A 19,613-nucleotide genomic window follows, 5' to 3' on the forward strand; every position below is an offset into this window, starting at 1 on the left:
ACACAAGACGTTTTTTGTAATAGTTTAACCAACCGATGATATCAGTATTCACACAAGCTCTGAACAATTAATTCTAACAGCAACCCTATCAAATGATTGTGAGGATTATTCTTTTGACAAAATGACTTCATTAACGGTTCTCTCCAAACCCACCATTCATTCCTTGCAGCAGCGTCAGAACCCTTCACAGCAGTCCACCTGCAGTTTATTGACTCTGTCATCCTCAAATATATTTGATTTTTCTGCTCTTGAAAAGAGCGGGATACTGCATCTCTAAGGCAGCTTCCTCAATTTGCAAATAGTACTCTCACATCTTCATTTTGACCGCTGTGTACCTCTTGCCAAATAGACAAACCAGTCCACGTCACCATCGATCACATGGCTGCTCAGTGGAATATTACCCTCTTGCCATTTTTATGAAATTTGTCATCTCATGCTTTCTTCTCCTCCTTTGGCAAGCCCACTGCTTTAATTATTGCTCAATGAGAAGTCCTCTTGACACAATGTTCTGGATCCCAAGACAGATTATTTTCGTTGTTTTGCCTGTTTCCATCTCAGGCACTCTCCTTCTCCTTCTGCAGGAAGTCCTCCAGGTGCTTCAGGCACTCCTTGAAGTTCAAACGCCCCAGCCCAATCCTGAACCGGCCCTCTGCCACTGATGGCGCATGCTCGTACACTGTGGCAGGCAGCAGCAGCACGCCTGTAACACAGCAGCACAGCTCATGTCAGATTGGAGCCATGCTCTGGGGTGGGATAATTCAGCTGCTGATGTCAGCGCAGAGCCTGCTGAGGCAGCACAGCAGGCAGGGGCAGTTCCTCCTATACACTTGCAAATGTGTCACAGCTTTCAAAGCAGTGCAGCCTGGGTGCATGCTTGCTTCAGGATTGCACGTCTTGAAACCATGCCACCCTTCCGTGCTCCCAGGCAGATCTAAAGCGTGACATGCAATATGAACATAGCGCCTTGGCAAATCAGCAATCCTCTGAAGTCAAGTGAGCAACAACTTTTTTCATTATCATTTCCTGTAGTGGAAGTTGCAGATGACAAATCCGTTGTGCATGCATGCAACAAAAGGGCAAGTCACCGACGATGCGCAGAAAGAGCGCGCACCTGACTTCTGCACGAGGCGCTCGCAGAATTCGTCCACGGGTTCTCCGGTGCGCAGCCGAGGGAACGCCACAGACCCGGCCGCTGGCTCGTACCTAACCATTGGTCATCATCTCAGCCTCTTGACCAGAGCAACAGACCCCATGCATGTTGCGCCCGCTGGTAATATATAGTACATCTCATGATGTTTCCGCAGCAACAAGTGCACGCAAACTCCTTGTGAAGGAAAGCTGTCTGCCTTGCACAGCGCATTTGAAGTAGGTGTCACGGAGCCAGCAATGCATCAGGCGGAGGTCACCAATTGAAAACGTTCCCGCCTTTTCTTAGCAAAGGGAAAGTGTGGGCATGCATCAGCGCTGTAAAACATGTCGGGTCCTTTGCATGTGCGTACCACTCGTACCATTCTGATGCTCACTAAGAGCATTCCAGAAATGCTCTCAAGGGACTCAGCAACCGTCCCTGAAAAATAATTTTACTAATTTAGGACAGCGTACCATTCGAAGGTGTCGGAGTGGCGAGCAAAGAATGCTCGTGCTGCCCCCAGGTTTGCCTCGATCAGATCCAGATTCGCAGAAATCAGCCAATCTCGTGCGCGCAGCCCAATCAACGCCAGCACCTGCGCACCTCATCGATTAGTATTATTAGTATTGTTACAGATCGGCAAACCCAAGCCAAATGCCATAGGGCAGCCACGTCTGCAGCCACGTCTGCAGCCACGTCTGCGGGGCCTACAAAAGTCTGCAGCCTTGTGTTGCCTCACAATGAGTACTACGAATGACTCACTTCCCAGTACTGGTATCTTCAAGTCCTTGGAAGATTGCAAAAGATGTACCACCCAGCTGATAAAGTACCTCTGGAGCTACCATACTGGCTGCACCGGCAGCATCACTGGAGGGCACCTTGGAATTTGCGGGAAACTGGATCGTGCATTCTCCGCCTAATGTCAAGCGGCATCTCAGGGCATGGTCTTATAAAACATGCCGGCTCGCCACCATCAGGAATCCGCAGACCAGCTGAACTTCTGTGGGAAGGGAGGGAACGCGCACCTCGCTGGGCGCGCTGTTGCAGATGGTTGAGTAGTCGTGCAGACGCTGAATCAGCGGGTGCAGCGACGCGTCTCGGGTGGCGAGCCATCCTGGCACATGTGCACAGCACATCAGCCTTGTCACTTGACATGATTGAGAGCGTTGCATATGCTGCGAGCGTTTCCAGCCACTTGTACACCTCACTTGATGACTCAAAGACCCTGCTGTCCCTGTAAGGGCCTATGGCAGGTATGACTTGCATGCCATCTTTGCTCATTCTCACTGGCTCGCTATGTCCTGTTCTCCAGTCAAGAATGCTTAGAATTTCTGCATGTGCTTTGTTTTGAAGAAGGTATGCTTGTGTGGTTTTGACCGATGTGGATGCTGGCCATGCAAAGTACTGCCCCTCCTGTCAACTGTCAGATTTCCACTTCTCTGCCCTCTTGGTTTTCGCAGGTATTCATGCATGTGTTTTATTCCAATAAGAAAATAGCTGGAGATCAGTGTAGTTTCACCGATGCGGATGCCGGGCATGCCGAGCGCCTTGCTCATGCCGCAGAGTGAGACTCCGCGCTCGTAGCACTCCGCAGCCGCCGGCAGCCGCGCGCCTGGATCACGCTCCAGCATCCTGTATTGGCAGCAACTTTACAATTTGTATTCGGACAAGAAATCAAATTCCTAGTCAGCGATTAAGCGTATCATCTTTGCTCTAATCACAAATAAAAGCGGTGATGACTGGTGGCACTGTATTTCATGAGCTGGTGCAAGAAGGAATATGACCGCGTATTTGTTGCAGCGGAGGCCTGCAGGTACACAGAGACTCAAAGCTTCTCTCTCAGGGGCAGAGAATACCCCGCAGCACCGCACCTGTACATTTCATCTGAGAAGAGGTACGCCCCAGCCGCCCTGCACTGCTCCACCAGTGTCTCCCAGTCGGCCAGGCTCAGCAGCGCGCCGCTCGGGTTGTGCGGAAAATTGACCACCACTGCGCGAGTCGTCGGCCGCACCAGCTTCCTCAGCTCGCTCATCTGCTCGAATGTTTATAAATCTCTCAGGATGTTGGGTCAATTTGCTGATCTAAGCGCACGTTCAAGAGCCCGTCAGCAAGATTCCTCGTATGGTATTGTGATGGAGCATTGGGCAGTGCCTGAAAGCTGCGTAGTAACTAAGCAGCGGCGGACAGTGGGAGATCTGGACGAGATTTAAGCGCACTGAATGCCAGAGACGGAAGGTGCACAGAAGCTCCTCTGCCAGCCTCGGCAGCACTAATACCTCTAAATTGGCTTTGAGAAAGTGTCAACAGATCAGACAGACAGCAGGCGCAATGAGATAATTAGCCAAACTTATCGGAGGGGCAAGGATCCAGCATGCAGCCATTGTCCCTCTGGGGACACCCCAAGGAGATGCTCCCAAACGCCAAGATGGTCAAGGGGGATCCCATCAAGAGAGAGCTCACCTGGAATACGAGCCTGCCCTCCTCGTCGGCGCGCATGTGCCAGAAGCTGACCTCAGCGCCGATGGTGTGCGCGATCTGGTACAGCGATTGGTAACCCGGGAAGGTCACGACCACATGATCCCCCGGCCGCAGCATGGCCAGCATGGCAATGGAAAGTGCCTCCTGGGGGCCCATAATAAGAACGTCCTTGGCAGATACGCCGTTGTACAGCTTGGCCACTTCCTCCCTCAGCTCTGGCAGCCCCTCTGGCTCTGTGTATGCCAGCGACAGCTGGTCCCACCTGCGCATACATGCAGAAGCTCATTGCCACTCAAAGTTGCAGTCATCAACTTGAGATGCTTGACTGTGCAGCATCTCAAGTCCATTTGCTGAATATCTTTATCAACAAGCAACTCTGCTTGAGACATGTGCATCGACAATACAGCAATCAGGGCTGCACGACTCGGAGGAGCGCTGATGGGAAGACATCCACTTGGCAGCAGTGCTGAGGTGTCACTATAGGGCAGCCCTGCATGCAGGGCTGGAGATAGCAGCAGAATGAAATCTAAGATATAGAATAAATATAGACGATAGTTCGTAGGGATTGGTGTTGGTGGTGCCTGCAATCGCTGCTGGCCATGGCGCATGCCAGCAGTGAACAAGACGGCATGCACTTGTAAACCCGTGGTTACAGGCTCATGCAGGTTATGTTGAGATGCAAGTGGCTTCGGAAGCTCACTTGCGCCGACACTCGTCGTCCGCTAAGGCGAGGACCTCCGATTGGGACAGAGGCTGGGAATCGCTGCAGCAAAGTGTGTAGGGGGCTGTGAACTCATAGCGTGCCAGAAACCTCTGCAAGCAAGAATAGAATGCATTATTTTACTGTTCAAGATAACGATCGCTGAGAAAAGTTCAGATCTTTCGGTCACACTGAACTTCCTTTGACACGTATACTATTGCGTGCATATTTTTCAAGTGGAACCCATTCGAATGCATCTATCGCATGGCAACGGCACTTGTTTAAGCCAAGGCTTGCCATCACCATACCTCAAGCTTAAATTCTTCCGGCAAATGCTTCGATTGATCACCCATCACTCAGGATTGATTCAACGAAAATGGATTGGGGGACGCCAAAAGTATCCAAAGGAAGCAGTAGCACTCAATGGCAATCTTTTGGGGCTTAAAAGTTCTGTTGTGGCCAGATATCGGAAAGTCTGGGTCGAGACGGCTTTCTGAGTCGTGACTTATGGAAGCTAGATGAAGCCACGTGCTTATTACATGATGTTGATTGAATGCAAAGCTTTCTTCCAAAACCTACTAGAAGATCACAGAAATGCTCAATCTGAGTCATGCACAGAGTACAATATATAGAACTGTGATAGACTGCCGTCACGGGATGTCTGCTAAGAGACATGATCATTCACCTTAAGCTTACTACACATCAATTTGAAAGTCGAAACTCATGGCAATACCGTCATCATGATTGCCTGCACAACTTCCCCATGCGGAGATTTCACAGCCTCATAATTCTGCTGTGCAGACCTCTTGGAGCTCAATAGTGCAGTCTCAAGAAAGAGGACACCCAAACAACGCGTCCATACTCTGCGATACTATCGCAAGCCTTTCTTGCGCAAAGGAGATGGCCCAATTTCAGGGTGCCCCCTGCCCCCTGTCGGCAATCCCCCTGAAAGTACAATGATCAGAGGGGTATTTATATCTTCACTCTAAACCCCATAAGACCCAATGACCCCTCTTACCTCCTAGCTAGATCTGTAAAACTCTTTGGAGTCAGGAGGGCAGGAACGCCGCGTGCTGCCCTTGGCTGGCCCGCCTGGCGCGCCAGACGGCGCTGTTGGCCTTGAAGCCTGACCCGAATGCCAGCTGCCACACTCGGTCCCCCCGGCGGACCCCCACATGCGTCTCTATGCATGCCAGCACATACCTACATGCATGCAAAACGAAAGATATTTTTTGCTATTATGGTCCGACTTGGTGTTTCTTTGAGGAGAGGTGACAGCGCTTCCTGCAGCAGAATGGACAGCCGTAAACAAATTCTTGCATCTGCTTGAAAAGTACAGAAGCAGCACTGAAGCTTTGACATGTAAGATTGCCAGAGTTCAGCCAAAGTTGCAGCCAAATATCAAGGAGTCCGATGCAGTGACCCTGACAGGGTTTGCTCGAGGATTTTTGGTGATTGTGTGTGGCAGGACGGGGAGATGTATATCCGTTTATTGTATGATGCAAAGATTAAACCCCTTAGATGAGACCCTATCAGGGGGCGGCGCACCAGACAGAGCTGGAGGATGTGTTGCCGTAGCGCCAGAGGGTGTATTTGGATGGCCACATGCGCTCCTGAGGCAGGCCCAGCTGCTTCTCTATCGCCTCAAGCACCCCCTTGCCACCTGGCATAACCACCCCGAACAGTCACTTAATACTCGTGGAACTAATTTCTTAAAAGCCAACTGGCGGCTTCCAAGTGGACACCCACAGGCAGTTTAAGTGCCACAAGTATAAGCGCCTTCCGCATTTGTTGAGCCATGTCGGCTTCATGAAGCCAGTTTATAAAGGTGGCTGAGTGGCGCAGCATATTGCCACCATTGCTGGGTTCTGAAGCATGCAGCACACAGGATTGCCACAGATACAGCACTGCATCGAAATTGCTTTCTTCTTATTCTTATTCTTAAACGCTTTTCCTGCCGAAGGCAAGGTGCGTCCGCAGACAAGCTGCATGTAAAGGCTGCCAAATTCCTACCCCTTGTTGGACTCGCCAGATCCAAGCAAGACCCAGTCAACCGTGGGCACGGTGATCAGTATTTGTACCGCCCCCCGCCAGCCGGGGCAAAAATTGCTTTCAGTCAGTATTAATTCACAGGACATTCCCCAGCAGCACGTTGACCACATTATAGCAACCTCACTTGGCAGCAAGAACATGTCCGGCAATGGAAGTAGGTCTGGATTGTATGAAAGGTGGCAGCAGTGTTCGTCACCGGTGTGTATGCAGAAGTGGTTAAACGCGCTGTTGAAGTCGGGCACATAGGCAGGTACATCCATTTTGAGCAGCCGCCTCGCACCCAGAGCAGCAATGTATCTGCAACATGACAAACCCCGCAGAAGTATTATGGCACTTTTTCGTCAAGAAAAGGTGCAGAATGCAGCATGTAAAGGATGCCAACAGCCTATTCTAAGAATACAATTGGGTGCCATTGCTTTGCTGGGCGCGCACTGAACAAGTCATCAGCAACAATGAATGACAGCTAGCTTTTCTTATAGATTAGAAAGTGCAGCATCCATACGTGGCATTTACACAAATAACAAGTAATTGCTGACTCAGCGTGCAGGGTGACTGTACCTGGCCTGCTCCAAAAGAGGCAACACCTTTGGCCCCAGCCGAGCGAGATTCTCCCGCAGCGCCATCCCAGCCACACGCATCAGCGACTGCGCACGAAAGATACAAAAATGAATTGAGTTTCTTGTTGCCTTCTTTGATTTCAGGCTGCCTTGTGATGCTCGACGGCTAATTGCGGGTGAAAGAATGAAGGCTGCGTGGCAGACAACTCTACGTCTGTTTGCATGCTGCAACCCGCTGCAATGGGTGGTGGATGATAATATTGGTAATAATAATAATAATCTTTATGAATGGCAAACCCAGAGCCCAGAGGGCCATAGGGCATACACAGGTCCGTCTGCAGTCGAAACCCGGGGCCGATATGCACACGCTTGCAGCCTTGTCAACTTGCAAATGCACCCTTGCAACCTACAGGTCTTCACCCCCTTCTTACACGATTGCTGAAGGGCCGTCCCTAGCAAACCGCTTGAAACTTCGGGACGGATTTCGATAGCGACGATGCGGGTGTCTCAGGAGCGGTGGATGCCTGCTTTAACCAAATTCATTGCCTGTCAACCATGCTTCATTGAAAGGAAGCCATCTCACCGCCGCGCTGTGCTTCTGGCTCAGGCTAGGCCACATGTACGCGCCTATTTCACCATAAAAGTGTGCTCTCAAATCATGTGTATTAAGAGATTTCAAGTCATGCATGGGCCTCGGCCGTGCCTTGTCGAGGCGCATGCCGACAATCCCTGAGTCGTCCTCCTGCTGATACACGCAGCTGTACGCCTCGTCATGTGCCCCCATGTGCGTGCGCACCACGTGCAGCAGCTCGTACCTGCGCGCATGCCGCTGATTATTATTATTATTATTACACGCTTTCCTGCCAGAAGCAAGGTGCGTCTGCAGACAAGCTGCAGTAAAGGCTGCCAAAATCCTACTTCTTGATGGACTCGCCAGATCCAAGCAAGACCCAAACAACCGTGGGCACGGTGCTCACGGTTTACACCGCCCCCCGCCAGCCGGGGCCGCTGATTTTGAGTTCATGTTTCAAATCCACAAGAAGAACTTGCTACTGAGGGGTGCCACTGCTAGGGCAATATTCGCGCAGGGCAGGCACCACAATAACCTGCAGCCTGCTCAGCTCTCAAATGACCTTGTGTGGACTACTGGTTGTTGTGGCTTGGACCATTGCGACCTCATCATGACTCGTTGGACACACACTTACACGAGTGCAGTCCCATGTGGCAAAGCTATGCCACGGCTGACTACAGCTGCACTGCACCAACTGCATGAGGGGGAGCTCACTTGGCGCAGGCAGCATCTCGGCGGCGGTTGGATAGCAGAACAGCGGCGCCTCCCAGGCGGAAGATGCAGCATGGAATGCTCATGGAGCGCTGGTTGCCCAAGTACACGTTCTGGCTTATGTTCTCCGTGCTCACCACCAACGCCGTGCTGCCTGGGTACACCTGGGGAAATCATGAAGGGTCTTGTAGGCGCTTCATATCTCTGGACCCTGCAGTCAGGTGGCACTTGACCACTCAATACATGTCATGGAGTGAATTGAAAGAAGAAACAGCGTGCCAACTTGCTTCGAGTTCAGCTCTCCATTTGCCATTAGTCCTGTCACGTCATCCTTTTGCATGTCGCCCCTTCCAGCTCTATATCTTGTTTTCTAGCGCCTTTCCTGCTCCATATATTTATTGAGCAAAGGAGAAATTAGTCACCCCACTTTGAGTGCCCCCTGTACGGGGTGATTGAGTGGGTCCAATCTCTATGATGCCTGCCCGTTTGTACTTGTTTAGTCTGACCAAATATCCTTAAAATTAAGATTCAATTCAATCCTCAGCGATCATGAGGCATGGAGCATGCCTGCAGCAGTTCCCTGACCAGTGTTTTGGTGCTTTCAAGTGTGCTATCAGCAAAGCCCCGCGACTGGGGGCATAATCTTAGGTGCCTTATTGTCTGATGGGTCTGTCTTTGGTGCCCTGTTATTTGGATCCGTCTCCCGCTTTGCTGAGAATTTTGTACAAGAAGTAAGCGCACCTGAAGCAGCTCCCTGACCAGGGAGATCGATATGATTCCAGCAGAGCAGCCCATGCCGGCCAGGTTGTAGGTGATGACATCAGCGCGCATCCGGAATTTGTTGACCACCATAGCCGACAGTGACGGCGTCGGACAGAAGACCGAACAGTTCACCACCAGAATGTCCACCTGCACAGACCACGCGGCTCCATTGGTTGGTGCATTTAAGCCGCCCAGTTCCCCAGTGAAGGGATTTGATCAGAGTAGTGGCGCATGCAAAGAAGCTGCAGGTGTGCTGTGCTTGTCTGGCACGGAGAGGCGTCCCTTGGAATGCACAAAGCTGACATGTGGGATATCCCTGGCGAATAAATACACGACACTGGCAGAGAAAGCGCTGTCAAGGCTCAGAGCGCTCTTCACTTCTGGCAAGTGGAGAGTGACACCTTCTCTGCTATTGTGGGACTCACACACTCCGAATTCATCACTGCCTTTTGCCGGAGAGAGTAAGGAACATAGAGGCGTTCGCCTCTCCACAGAGCGAGACTATGTATTATTGCACCCATTTGATAGTGAGGCTAGGAACATGCACCTGGTGTGGCTGGAGGTTGTTGTCTCTGAGCAGCCGGTCCACTGTGTCAAAGATGACCATCTCTGACTCCTGCCGCCTGACCTCCATGGACAAGTTCCACGGCGGAGGCCGGTGCAGCTCTGTGCATCAACAAACAGCAAGCCTCACAAGCTGATCAACTGAGAATCCTCCCTCCCTGTAGCTTTCCCTTGTCTGCATTGCAGCAGGCAATGCAGAACTGCACACTCCCGCCTAACTCTTTGTCAAAATTCCCAGGATTTAATGCCTCCAAAGTGTCTGCAGGTGCCTTCCACGGCCAAATAAGTGACTGGCAGTTAACTTGTCCAAGGAGGCCGTGAGACAAGGCACTACACCTGAAGCATGAGCGACTGGCATCTGGCACTTGGAGTTGATGAGGATGTGAAAATCGTGGCGTGCTCATAAACGGACAGATAGCAAAACCCAGTGCAAACATTGTGCTTACCTGGCGGCATGTAGGCCTCTTCGCCGACGCCAGAGTTCTGCAGGATTTTGTCCATGAATTGCAGTGTGTCCGCCTCATAGCAGCCCTGCGCCCGGATCTGCTCTGCAAACACCTCGTGGCTGCATTTCAGCCTGCATGCAGCCAGTTGAAAACTTTCAGCCTCCCAAGCATTTTCTCCTCTTGTCCTTTGCTAGCATTACAACAAGATTTGTATACTGTTGCTGCCAGAGGCAAGGTACGACTGCAGACAAGCTGCAGGTGAAGCAGACAGGCAGCAGGGGACACGGTACCAACAATACTGTAGTAGTCATTCTAAAACCCGCAATCAATAAAACTACAAGCCAAAAAAGGCAGGAATATGACCCTAACTCCCAAACATAAACCTTTTGATAATTCTGAGACCAGATTCAGACAGCTCTCGACAAGCCCAATTCAATGGAGCATGACCCTGGAATTCAGGAAGACCACTAAAAGTTGCTTTGAAAATTTTCCCGCACCGCCGAGAATGCGGGTTTCAGAATGACCACTACAATAATATGACACATGTTATAAATAGTCCAACTTGAGTACAGCTAGCCTAGCGTGGAGCCATGCTGAGGAGGCAGCTGGTGGGGAAGCTGGGATTCGCATTTGATCACGGAAATCTGCAGGGAACTTGATATTCTAGGATCACTGTCAGCATGCGGCTTGGACAGGGCTCACCTGTCTGGAGGCTTGTAAACAGTGAAATCCAAGAGATACACTGGTCTGCTGCGCCTTACAAGCAGCACAGCTACCGAAATTGCTACTGAACTGCAGCACAGGAGGGCCCAAAAGGGCCAGTGTAAATAGCTGATATCAGCGCTGAGGCTAGTCCATGCTAGCTGTTCCTGCAGAGCAGCAAGCCGAGCAGAATTTGGCGTTGAAAAGAATGGTTAATGACCTAAGCTTCCGAGAAATCCTGATATTTCAGACTGGATTGCCTTTGATGTTCGTCTTATTAACGTTTCGATGCAATGCTGCATAGAAAACGTTCAGCCTTGTACCGGGGGTAACCGGGCATACCAGGTGCAGCATATCTGTGTGTTCGACACCCTGCAGTCACAGCCCTTGTGTTCTATGTGACTTTTAGTGCATCGAAAACCTGGAGCACTGCATTGGTTACTAGCGGGCCTCTCGCCGATGGAGTACTGCAGATGCGTTGCACGCTCGGTTTGTCTTTCGCATTCTCTTCGCAAATCTCCAAATTTATCCTGTATCTTAAACTCTTCTTTATAATTTCAGCGGCGCGAGCTCGTGATACAACGGATTTTTGTATTCATTGGCCGTAACCTCGGACTCACGAAATCAGTGCAGGCAGGCCATCAACGGAACAGATGACTCACAGGCCACATGCCATGGCAAAAGATGCAATGCATGCAAGAAGACAGATTCTAGGCCTCCAGAGTCCATAGGCTTTATGGTCGTCTACATATGTCGGGTCCTGCAATCTGGATTTGCACCTGGTCCCTGCAATCTGGGGAGCAGGGATACACAACCTTGAGTACATACGAAACACGTTGTAAACATGGATCGTTCATACCAGGCTGAAAATGCCCGTTCTCGTCCGCTCCCGGAAGCAAAGCTGCCTTGGGCGTCACCAGTAGTGGGTTGGGTGACCACCTGCGAACCCGACGTGACGATCTGTCTTTTTGCTTTCTCCCCTTTGCCAAGGTCATCCATCGGCAGCTTCACAGGCCTGCTGAAATCAAAATCGATTTGTCGGCGGACAGAAAGTAGGCAGCGTCCTGTCCTTGCTTGGTGCCAGGTTCGAATCCCCGCACCCACACTCTTTTTGGTCATTCGCCATAAGGCGAATGCCCTTAACGGTCGCCCAACCTGGTACGATTTATCTCTAAATTTTACCCCTTCCCTATGCCATTTGGCTCCTGAGCAGGCGGCCACGCATGCTGTACGGAACGCGAACTGGAGTCTAGAGGTCGTTTCGAGGGGATTGCCCCGTTTTAGGCCCTAATTTATCTCTAATCATGTCCCTGGCGATTGGCTTTACGGATACGGCGACGAGTCGTGAGTCCACTTCAGAGCTCGAGAGACACTGGCATCCGCAGTCTAGTGTGTTTTGTGTGTCTTCTTATATGGTGTCTGTGTGAAATCTATAGTGCTGGGAGAGATCTGGGCGGTAGTCAGGGGTTGGTGCAGAATACGACGTGGCGGCTGTGCTCAAGAAACGGGGCGGCGAGTGGTACATTAAATTCTGAAGCCTGAAGTACAGTTTCTCAGCCGAAAGCTCAGAGCCTGAATCGAGGTCATCTTGCAAAGCTCACGTATCCACACTCTCCCCTGCCCCAAGCGTACGCTTTGCCAATGCTCGAAGCTGAAGCTCCTGAACTATCAGTCCAAGCCTCTCCAGCACCTCAGCGATACAGAGCATAACAAAGAAAATCCAGTGTCGCGATTGAATATAAAAACATCACAACAGTATGAATGCCACAACGTCGTGGGCGCTGGCCTGATCCCTGGGTTCTGCCCCCCTAAACGCGTATGACCTCGCGCTCGCCCACGGGCGCTCGCACTTGTTCTCGTTAATTTTGACAGCGAGCCGACATTGCGCTGCTGTGAAGCACATGCCCTGTGAGACCCTCTGTTCTGGAGGAGAATGTTGACATCAAAAAGAGCTTTTACCGATGTGGCTCGTTACTATATGACTCTCCGTGCACATGCATATGCATCGCATTCCCATGCATATGATTTCCCCTCTCTGCACACGCGCCGTCTTCCACCTAGGCGACTTGCATGCATGACATATCATTCACCTCTGCTTTGGCTTTTCATCCATTGGCCACGCCTCACCATCATATGCATATGATCACGATGCATCATGATCAATGCCGCATAGCCGCTATGACACTGCGGTAGACATGCGCATGCGCAGCAAATGTTCGAATTCAAAACAGAGCAACGTGAACCTCATGCTGACATCAGCAGCTTCTTCAGAGCCAAAAAGGCCGTTTATAGTGGAAAGTAGTGCCACCCAGTCTTTCGTTGGCATCCTTGTTGAGAAAAAGCTTCTTGGCTTAACAATCAACTTCATCTGTCACAGGCCTAGAATGCACTGCATTTAAATATTGGATCTCGTCTGCTGCATCACACGGGGAAACACAAGCCAAGTCAACTGAAGCACTGCCCACAGTGATGGGTAGAATGGCAGCAAAAGTAACTCGAATGCAATTGTAAAGACAGAATTGCAAGCCACTCTACTGAGGCAGTGTTTCTGAGCTTATTCTTCTATGAATGCGCACATGTCTTTCTGGCATGCAGAAGTTTCCTAGTTTTGAAGTGAACCACATCTGAGGCTACACAAACTTGCAGAGAAAGCCGACAACTTGGCTGCTTTCAGCAGCTGGCATGCTGAGCGGCGCAAGAGGACGAATGGCATAGACTCAATCGCAGCATATCCTAAGGTTCTGATGGCACTCAACTTTGGATGCCTGCTCACAAGATTCATTCACTGCTTGGGATATTTCTTCCCTTCAGCTGCCTCCTTCCAATCAATTTCAGGCTTGCGCTCCGCAACCCCTGAAACCACAGGGGAATCTACATCTGGCCCCTTAAGATGTAGATACCTCTAAGAATTAGATTGTGAGGATGTATACCCCATTCTAGGCTTGCACTTACAGCGCTAAATAAGACATGGGGTGTACACCCACCGAAATCCTCTCTCACTGAAAGTTCAAATTTGAGTTCAAGCACTCAGCCAATCTTGGCGCTGGCAGCTTCCAGGTGGGCGCTGCCGGTGCTGCTGAGGGTTTCGGCAGAGGGAGGTCCGAACCCAAGGGCGCTTGCTTTATAAAATCCCTCGGGGACCCCCCAGCCGCAGTCCCTCTCGATGCCCATGTTGTACATGTTGCCGGTTCCGTTACGGTACTCGCTCGTGACCACCCGGAAGAACCCACGCTCGCCCCAGAACTCGCCCCACGAGTTGCGCACAATCCTGCATGTGAAAGGCAGGCGACAATGTAACGAGCGCCAGAGAGAATTTATTGTGAAAGGTAAGTATTGACTGTGCATGTAGAAGTTGTACTGTGACAGTGCTGTGCGTTTGACCTGTGATTGTAATAGACTTGCACCATTTTCTCGCTCTAGGAAGCCTTCTATATTTATTTTGTGTGTTGAGGGAGTTTTGTGAGTCAGTACTCCCTGCACCCTTACCAGGGTTACGAACAGTATGCACGCAAAGCGCACACAGGTAATTTTTAGGCATGTGCTCTGCTGCAAAGGAAGAAGTGCAAAATGGCAACAGCGGTCAATGGCCTGCGTCTGACAGGTCAGTATCGAGACAAGTGGCAGGCTCATGCTTTTGTGACAACCATTTGCTGTGTGCATCAGAATAACCGAGAAGCTGACCACGGTTGAGTGTTGCTCACCAGTATTCGGTATCTGTGGCGTTATCCAATCCCCAGCCAACCACGCTGACCATGTGGTTGAAGCTCTGGTCCTCGTTGTACTGTGAAAATATGCCCCGCTTATACCTGCAGCATGCACACACCATCCTTCACTGCACCATCCCCTGAGTACTCAGCAGGGTCTTTAGCCCAGCAGGGTGTTGTTTTGCGTGCAGCATGAAAGAACTAGCAGACCCCACAAAATGCTTGCGGACTAAAGCAAGAAAAATGTGTCCATCCTAGCATTGCAGCAGCTTTTGTCATAAAACAGCCCCTTGACGGACTAACAAGCCAGGAAACACCCGCCTGGCTCTGTCACCATTCCCTCCCTTTCGTCAGAAGACAATCGCATGCATGCGCGGCCAACTGACGTGACTAGTGCTTAGTAACAATGCCACATTGAGGGGATTGAATATAGCAGCGCACTTGTCCAGGGCTGCAGTGGCGTTAATTGGGCAGCTGATTGGTCCGCGCGCTTTGATCTCCGCCATCATTTCGTCCCGGCCCGAAACGCGCCCGTGCTCTGAGACCGTAAGCCGCTCGTAGTCCGTTACGGGGATGCAGGTGCCGTTGTACGGGGGCGCCGGATCGCATGTGAAGCACTGCTGCCTGCATTGGCACATCCTTAGTCATTAAAGTGCAGCACATTCAGTACAGGGCAGGACTGTTACTGCCTGCAATTTTTGCGTTCACCAAATGTGCTGCCTCCTACTGCAAAGCTCGCTGCAGGGATCAGTGGCCTTCAGTGAATTAGATCTCACGGCCAAGGTTGAGGAATGTGGGCAGCAGGAACAATTGTTCCAGGCGTCAAGCAGAAAACAGTTTGGACAAAAGCTCAGGAGACAGCTGACGTTGCTTGAATGTGCCCGATGAGAGCGAAGAGAGTGTCCAGTGGTAGGGAAGGATCAGGGCATTAATTAAAAGATACCATCAAGGGTGGAGGCAAAAGGTGGTCGCACATGTCTGTACATGCTGGCCTGTCCACTGCCACGTAGGTGCTACAACTCTCTGAGGGGATCCCCTGGCTGGCCGCATACTCATACACTTTGGCGTCCCAACCTGCAAAGTCACCAAATCACTTCCATCACTGGTGGCCGGAAACTGGCAGGATAAAATATTTTGCACGCTGGCAAATCCCCCTGCTCAGCAAGGCTCAGAGCTAGACAGTTGCACTCATGCCCTGCGGCTAAAGACCTGCAAGTAAGGCCTTGAGCATGTTTTCCTGAATACTGTATCCTAGAAGCATAATTTGCACCAGACATTCCGACAAACCAGCGCACTGGCTCTCATGGATAGCATGTGACTGGCCAACTCTCCTCTGTCAACCTACGTCCCAAATCTTGTGCATTGTGGATGCATAGAGAAAGAAATGGCAAAGTTCATTTTTTTGCAATGCTATTTCCTGGCCCCGGCTGGTGGAGGCCGGTATAAATACTGAGCACCGTGCACACGGTTGATTGAGTTCTGCTTGGATCTGGCCCGTCACTCAAGGGGTTGGTTATTGGCACCTTGTCTGCAGGACGTACCTTGCCTCTGGCAGGAAAGGCCAAAGGCCTCTGTCATTATTATATTTCTTTTGACAGTTATAATTCTGTGAAGGCGTAAGCTGCCAGACTGCGCGCACCTCCGTCTTTGCAGGAGCCAGCATATCCGCAGTCTATCACATTCTGGGCAGACAAGTATGTGCCCGGCCAAGCAGCCTTCCTCTTTATGTTCCATCTGTCAGCCAGCGCTGATGTGGCGGCCATGGCCCAACAAGAGCCGCTGCAAAATTCCAATGCTAAAAAGTAATTCTTGAGACTGAAAGTGATCTGGCGTAGTGAAGAACAACAACAACAAGGAGGAAGTGATCTAGCGGAGTGAAGAACAACAACAACAAGGCGCTGCCAAAAGAGACCAGAGAATAGAGAAGCAGAAGTGAACCGAATATTGACTGCAACAGGGTGCAGCACTCGAAGTGCAAGGGTTGGGACGACAGTTTGCACATTGACTGTGAGCAAGTGTGCAATGGCAGGAAGCTGACGCACCAGTAGACTGGGATGTGCTGGTTCCTGGTGACTGACAAGTAGTTGACCCCGCCCACATTTCGCCTGCGAGGAATTTGAGGTGGTTGCTTGTGGATGGCGAGAAGTGAATCAAGCAAATCAAGGCTGAGGTGTTGAAACAAGACAGTCTAATGTGACTTATGGAGACAAATAGCAATATTTCTTACCAGTCCCACGCTTGTAAGGAGCCCTCAACCTTGGCTGAGTCCTGTGGCAGGGGGCTCTTTCTGCACGGATCATAGGCGGTGAGTCCAGTAGTGTGCGCAGAAAGGCACCCAATTTAAGGACGATAAAAGAGTGTCTTGAAGCATAGTCGGATTATTTTTGCTGCGGAGCAATACTAAAGAAGCCACATAGAAGGAGCAAGGTCACATCTAGTTCTATAGTACAGTGGAGGGGCCCTCACACTAAAGGTTGGTAGGTGGGATCCGGAGTGATTGAGGTCGAGAATACACTCGGACGAAGGTCGGCATCTGCCCGCGCATAGCCGAACTCAGCAATGACAAACAAAAATACCCCCACCACAATGTGCTTCGGCATCCCAGCAGATCAGCACGGTGCTCTCCGTGGGTAAACCTTCAAAGTCTGGACTGTCAATCTCATTATAAACTTTTAAGACATATCTCACAGTTGTGTGGATGAAAGTCTGACATTTTGGACAATTATTTCCAGCCAATCTGGTGAAAAAGGCTGGCAAAGTTACTCCTCCAGTCTGCCTTTAAAAATTCATGGTCAACAGACCTCGGCTAAGTCCCCTTCACCTCCCAATCTGCCTTCAATCGAATTAAAGACTCTGGAAAAGAGTGTCTGCTCGTTGATGTAGCCCAGGAATTGTGCTAAGCTTTTCTGGGGTTGATGCAGCTGTTGCTGCAGGGTTCTAGGTTTATGCTTTTCTGATGACTAATCGAAATATTTGCAATGCTGCTCAGATATTGTATGACGTATAATACATATATTATTGGGCATTCACGAAAAGCGTTCTTTGAAGCCCGCAGCTTGAAAGCAAGGAATCTACAACACAAAGCTGTCATGAGTATTCAGGCAAGCTGCACAATGTACCGGCGGCGGCGGCCGTAGCCGCTGTGAACTGTGTTGTATTGCAAGCTCTCTGCATACTGGAGGGGGCATGGCAGGGGATGTTTGCAGAGTGCTGACATCAATGGCAGTGCTATCTCGGCATGAACAGGATACTGAGCCTTTTGGCATGGGCATGGGCTGTACGGGGGCAGGAGTAGCACAGCACAATTTTACTGCCCCGAAAAGTGGCCTCTTGGCCCCGGCTGGCGGGGGACGATTTAAATACTGAGCACCGTGCCCACGGTTGTTTGGGTCTTGCTTGGATTTGGCGATTCATCAAGAAGTAGGATTTTGGCAGCCTTTACTGCAGCTTGTCTGCAGACGCACCTTGCTTCTGACAGGACAAGCGTGTATCAATAATAATAATAATAATAATAATAATAATAATAAATGGCCTCTCACGATCAGGATATGGCTCAGGCTGCATCATGCATGCAACGACTGGCAACACCAGACCTGGTGATAACGTAATGAAGTCCTCGACAGAAGTCAGTGCATCCTCAGAACTTGCATGTGCAAGGTATGGCAAAATGAAGCGGTATGACTTTTGATACAAGGCTGCAGAATTTTGTGAGCCCGGCAGAGGTGGCTGCAGACGCCCTGCGTGTATGCCCTATGGCCTTTGGCTTTGGGTTTGCCGACCTGTAATTATGATAAGAATGACTACCTTTGGGCACCACTTTGTACCGCCCCGCACCAGCATGGCGCAATTCTTCATCGGGCTTCATGTCCCTCTTCATTTGTGCCTCTAGGGATGCATGCAGGACTGTGCTTCGTTATGGCAGCGCAGGGCCGGCCCCGCTCCCAAAGGATGCCAAAAAAACAGGTTGTAGGTAAAGGAGCTCGAACTGGGACCTGCGATCGATCGGGTGCCTGCTGGCGCGATACAAGGTTGACTTCATTGCACCCAAAACGAAGTCTGAGCTTCAATCGTCTTCTCAAAAGGCAAGAAAGCAAAAGACAGATCGTCACGTCGGGTTCGCAGGTGGTCACCCAACCCACTACTGGTGACGCCCAAGGCAGCTTTGCTTCCGGGAGCGGACGAGAACGGGCATTTTCAGCCTGGTATGAACGATCCATGCGAAGATCATGTTTCGTTTTTATATGTAATTGACAATTGCCTCGAATCCTGAGTTCTGGGTATCTGTTCATGTTGATATTCAAAGATTTGCTTCATCCAATGCATGACGATTCAAGGAAAGCATTCCAGCGGTTCAGATGAGCGTCGACATGGCAAGGCGGCGCAAGATAAGATAGTGCAAGAAATTTTCCGCGTCAACTGGGGCAGGAACGTGATCAAATTGATTTACATTCATATACATTTTAATTCTCTTTTCCAGCTTGGTGTGCACCCTTCGCGGTCCCTGTGTTCTGGTAAAGTGCCCCTACGTGTATACAGATCATGAGCTAAATCTAGATCTTGTCTGCTAATCTTGCTCTGTGCACGGCTGGATTCCTTACTACGCTATTATTATAATCTCTAGCTGTCAATTTAGCATTGGCCTGGATTCAATGGTATGCAGTGATCTCTACTGAAGAATTAAACCTGCTGGTCCATACGCATGCCTAGCTGCGCATCCAGCAAATCAAGAAGAACGAATAAAAGAATGCTCTAAGAGCCCAGCGTCAATACAGAAGAAGAATCGTCCATCACTGGTCTTAGTACTAGTTTCATACAGCAGCCTCAGCTAACGAACCTGCATAGCAGTCAGCTGCAGAGCCCATCCGCAAGACTAGTGAAAAAATTCAGTGGAGAACTTTGCTTGGCAAACTCCAACCGCTCAATACAATCCAGACTATGGAGAACAGGGGCGTCCTTGAACCAGCCTGGCCGAATGCATTTGCCTCGCTTCTACCAGCCCTCCTGTCAATGCTGCCCATGCCATTCCTGACTGATCAGTGCTGGCAGGCGATTGCTATTCATCTCCCAGCAAGCACTTACCACAATTCTCTCCCAAGAGTCTTGGCCAAGACCATTCCGACACTAAAGATCCCTCCCTCAACTCTGAACCAGCCAAAATAGAGTCATGGCACTGAAAATCGCCCCAGCTGGCAGGGGCCGGTGTTTATACTGAGCACCATGCCCATGGTTGATTGCGT

The 19,613-nt window shown here is 50.5% G+C and overlaps 2 protein-coding genes across 2 annotated transcripts; both read right to left on the reverse strand.

Moving 5' to 3' along the window:
- Positions 1 to 59: 59 nt before the first annotated feature.
- Positions 60 to 4,762, reverse strand: COCSUDRAFT_47579 (aminotransferase, classes I and II). Its single transcript, XM_005647785.1, has 9 exons — positions 4,616 to 4,762; positions 4,308 to 4,420; positions 3,590 to 3,869; positions 3,001 to 3,161; positions 2,649 to 2,761; positions 2,155 to 2,243; positions 1,603 to 1,724; positions 1,112 to 1,203; positions 60 to 700 (listed from the first exon to the last, which is right to left on the reverse strand). The coding sequence occupies exons 1-9, from the start codon at positions 4,658 to 4,660 to the stop codon at positions 555 to 557; spliced, it is 1,161 nt and encodes a 386-aa protein (XP_005647842.1). The 5' UTR covers positions 4,661 to 4,762; the 3' UTR covers positions 60 to 554.
- Positions 4,763 to 5,356: 594 nt separating this feature from the next.
- COCSUDRAFT_36731 (hypothetical protein) lies at positions 5,357 to 19,601 on the reverse strand (the record flags this gene model as incomplete). The annotated part of the gene is made up of 11 exons (XM_005647786.1): positions 5,357 to 5,510; positions 5,856 to 5,970; positions 6,556 to 6,656; positions 6,918 to 7,003; positions 7,620 to 7,731; positions 8,202 to 8,362; positions 8,940 to 9,107; positions 9,508 to 9,626; positions 9,971 to 10,101; positions 10,673 to 10,742; positions 19,586 to 19,601. The coding sequence occupies 11 exons, from the start codon at positions 19,599 to 19,601 to the stop codon at positions 5,357 to 5,359; spliced, it is 1,233 nt and encodes a 410-aa protein (XP_005647843.1).
- Between the last annotated feature and the right edge of the window lie 12 nt (positions 19,602 to 19,613).

The sequence above is a fragment of the Coccomyxa subellipsoidea genome, assembly GCF_000258705.1.
Source record: "Coccomyxa subellipsoidea C-169, whole genome shotgun sequence".
Lineage (NCBI taxonomy): Eukaryota > Viridiplantae > Chlorophyta > Trebouxiophyceae > Coccomyxaceae > Coccomyxa > Coccomyxa subellipsoidea.

Coding starts and splice junctions, on each gene's coding strand:
- COCSUDRAFT_47579 (XM_005647785.1), bottom strand. CDS start 4,660: ATGGGTGATCAATCGAAGCATTTGCCGGAAGAATTTAAGCTTGAG. Junction 3,870..4,307: donor GACGACGAGTGTCGGCGCAA/GTGAGCTTCCGA, acceptor ATGTATGCGCAG/GTGGGACCAGCTGTCGCTGG. Junction 2,762..3,000: donor TTCTCAGATGAAATGTACAG/GTGCGGTGCTGC, acceptor CTGCCAATACAG/GATGCTGGAGCGTGATCCAG.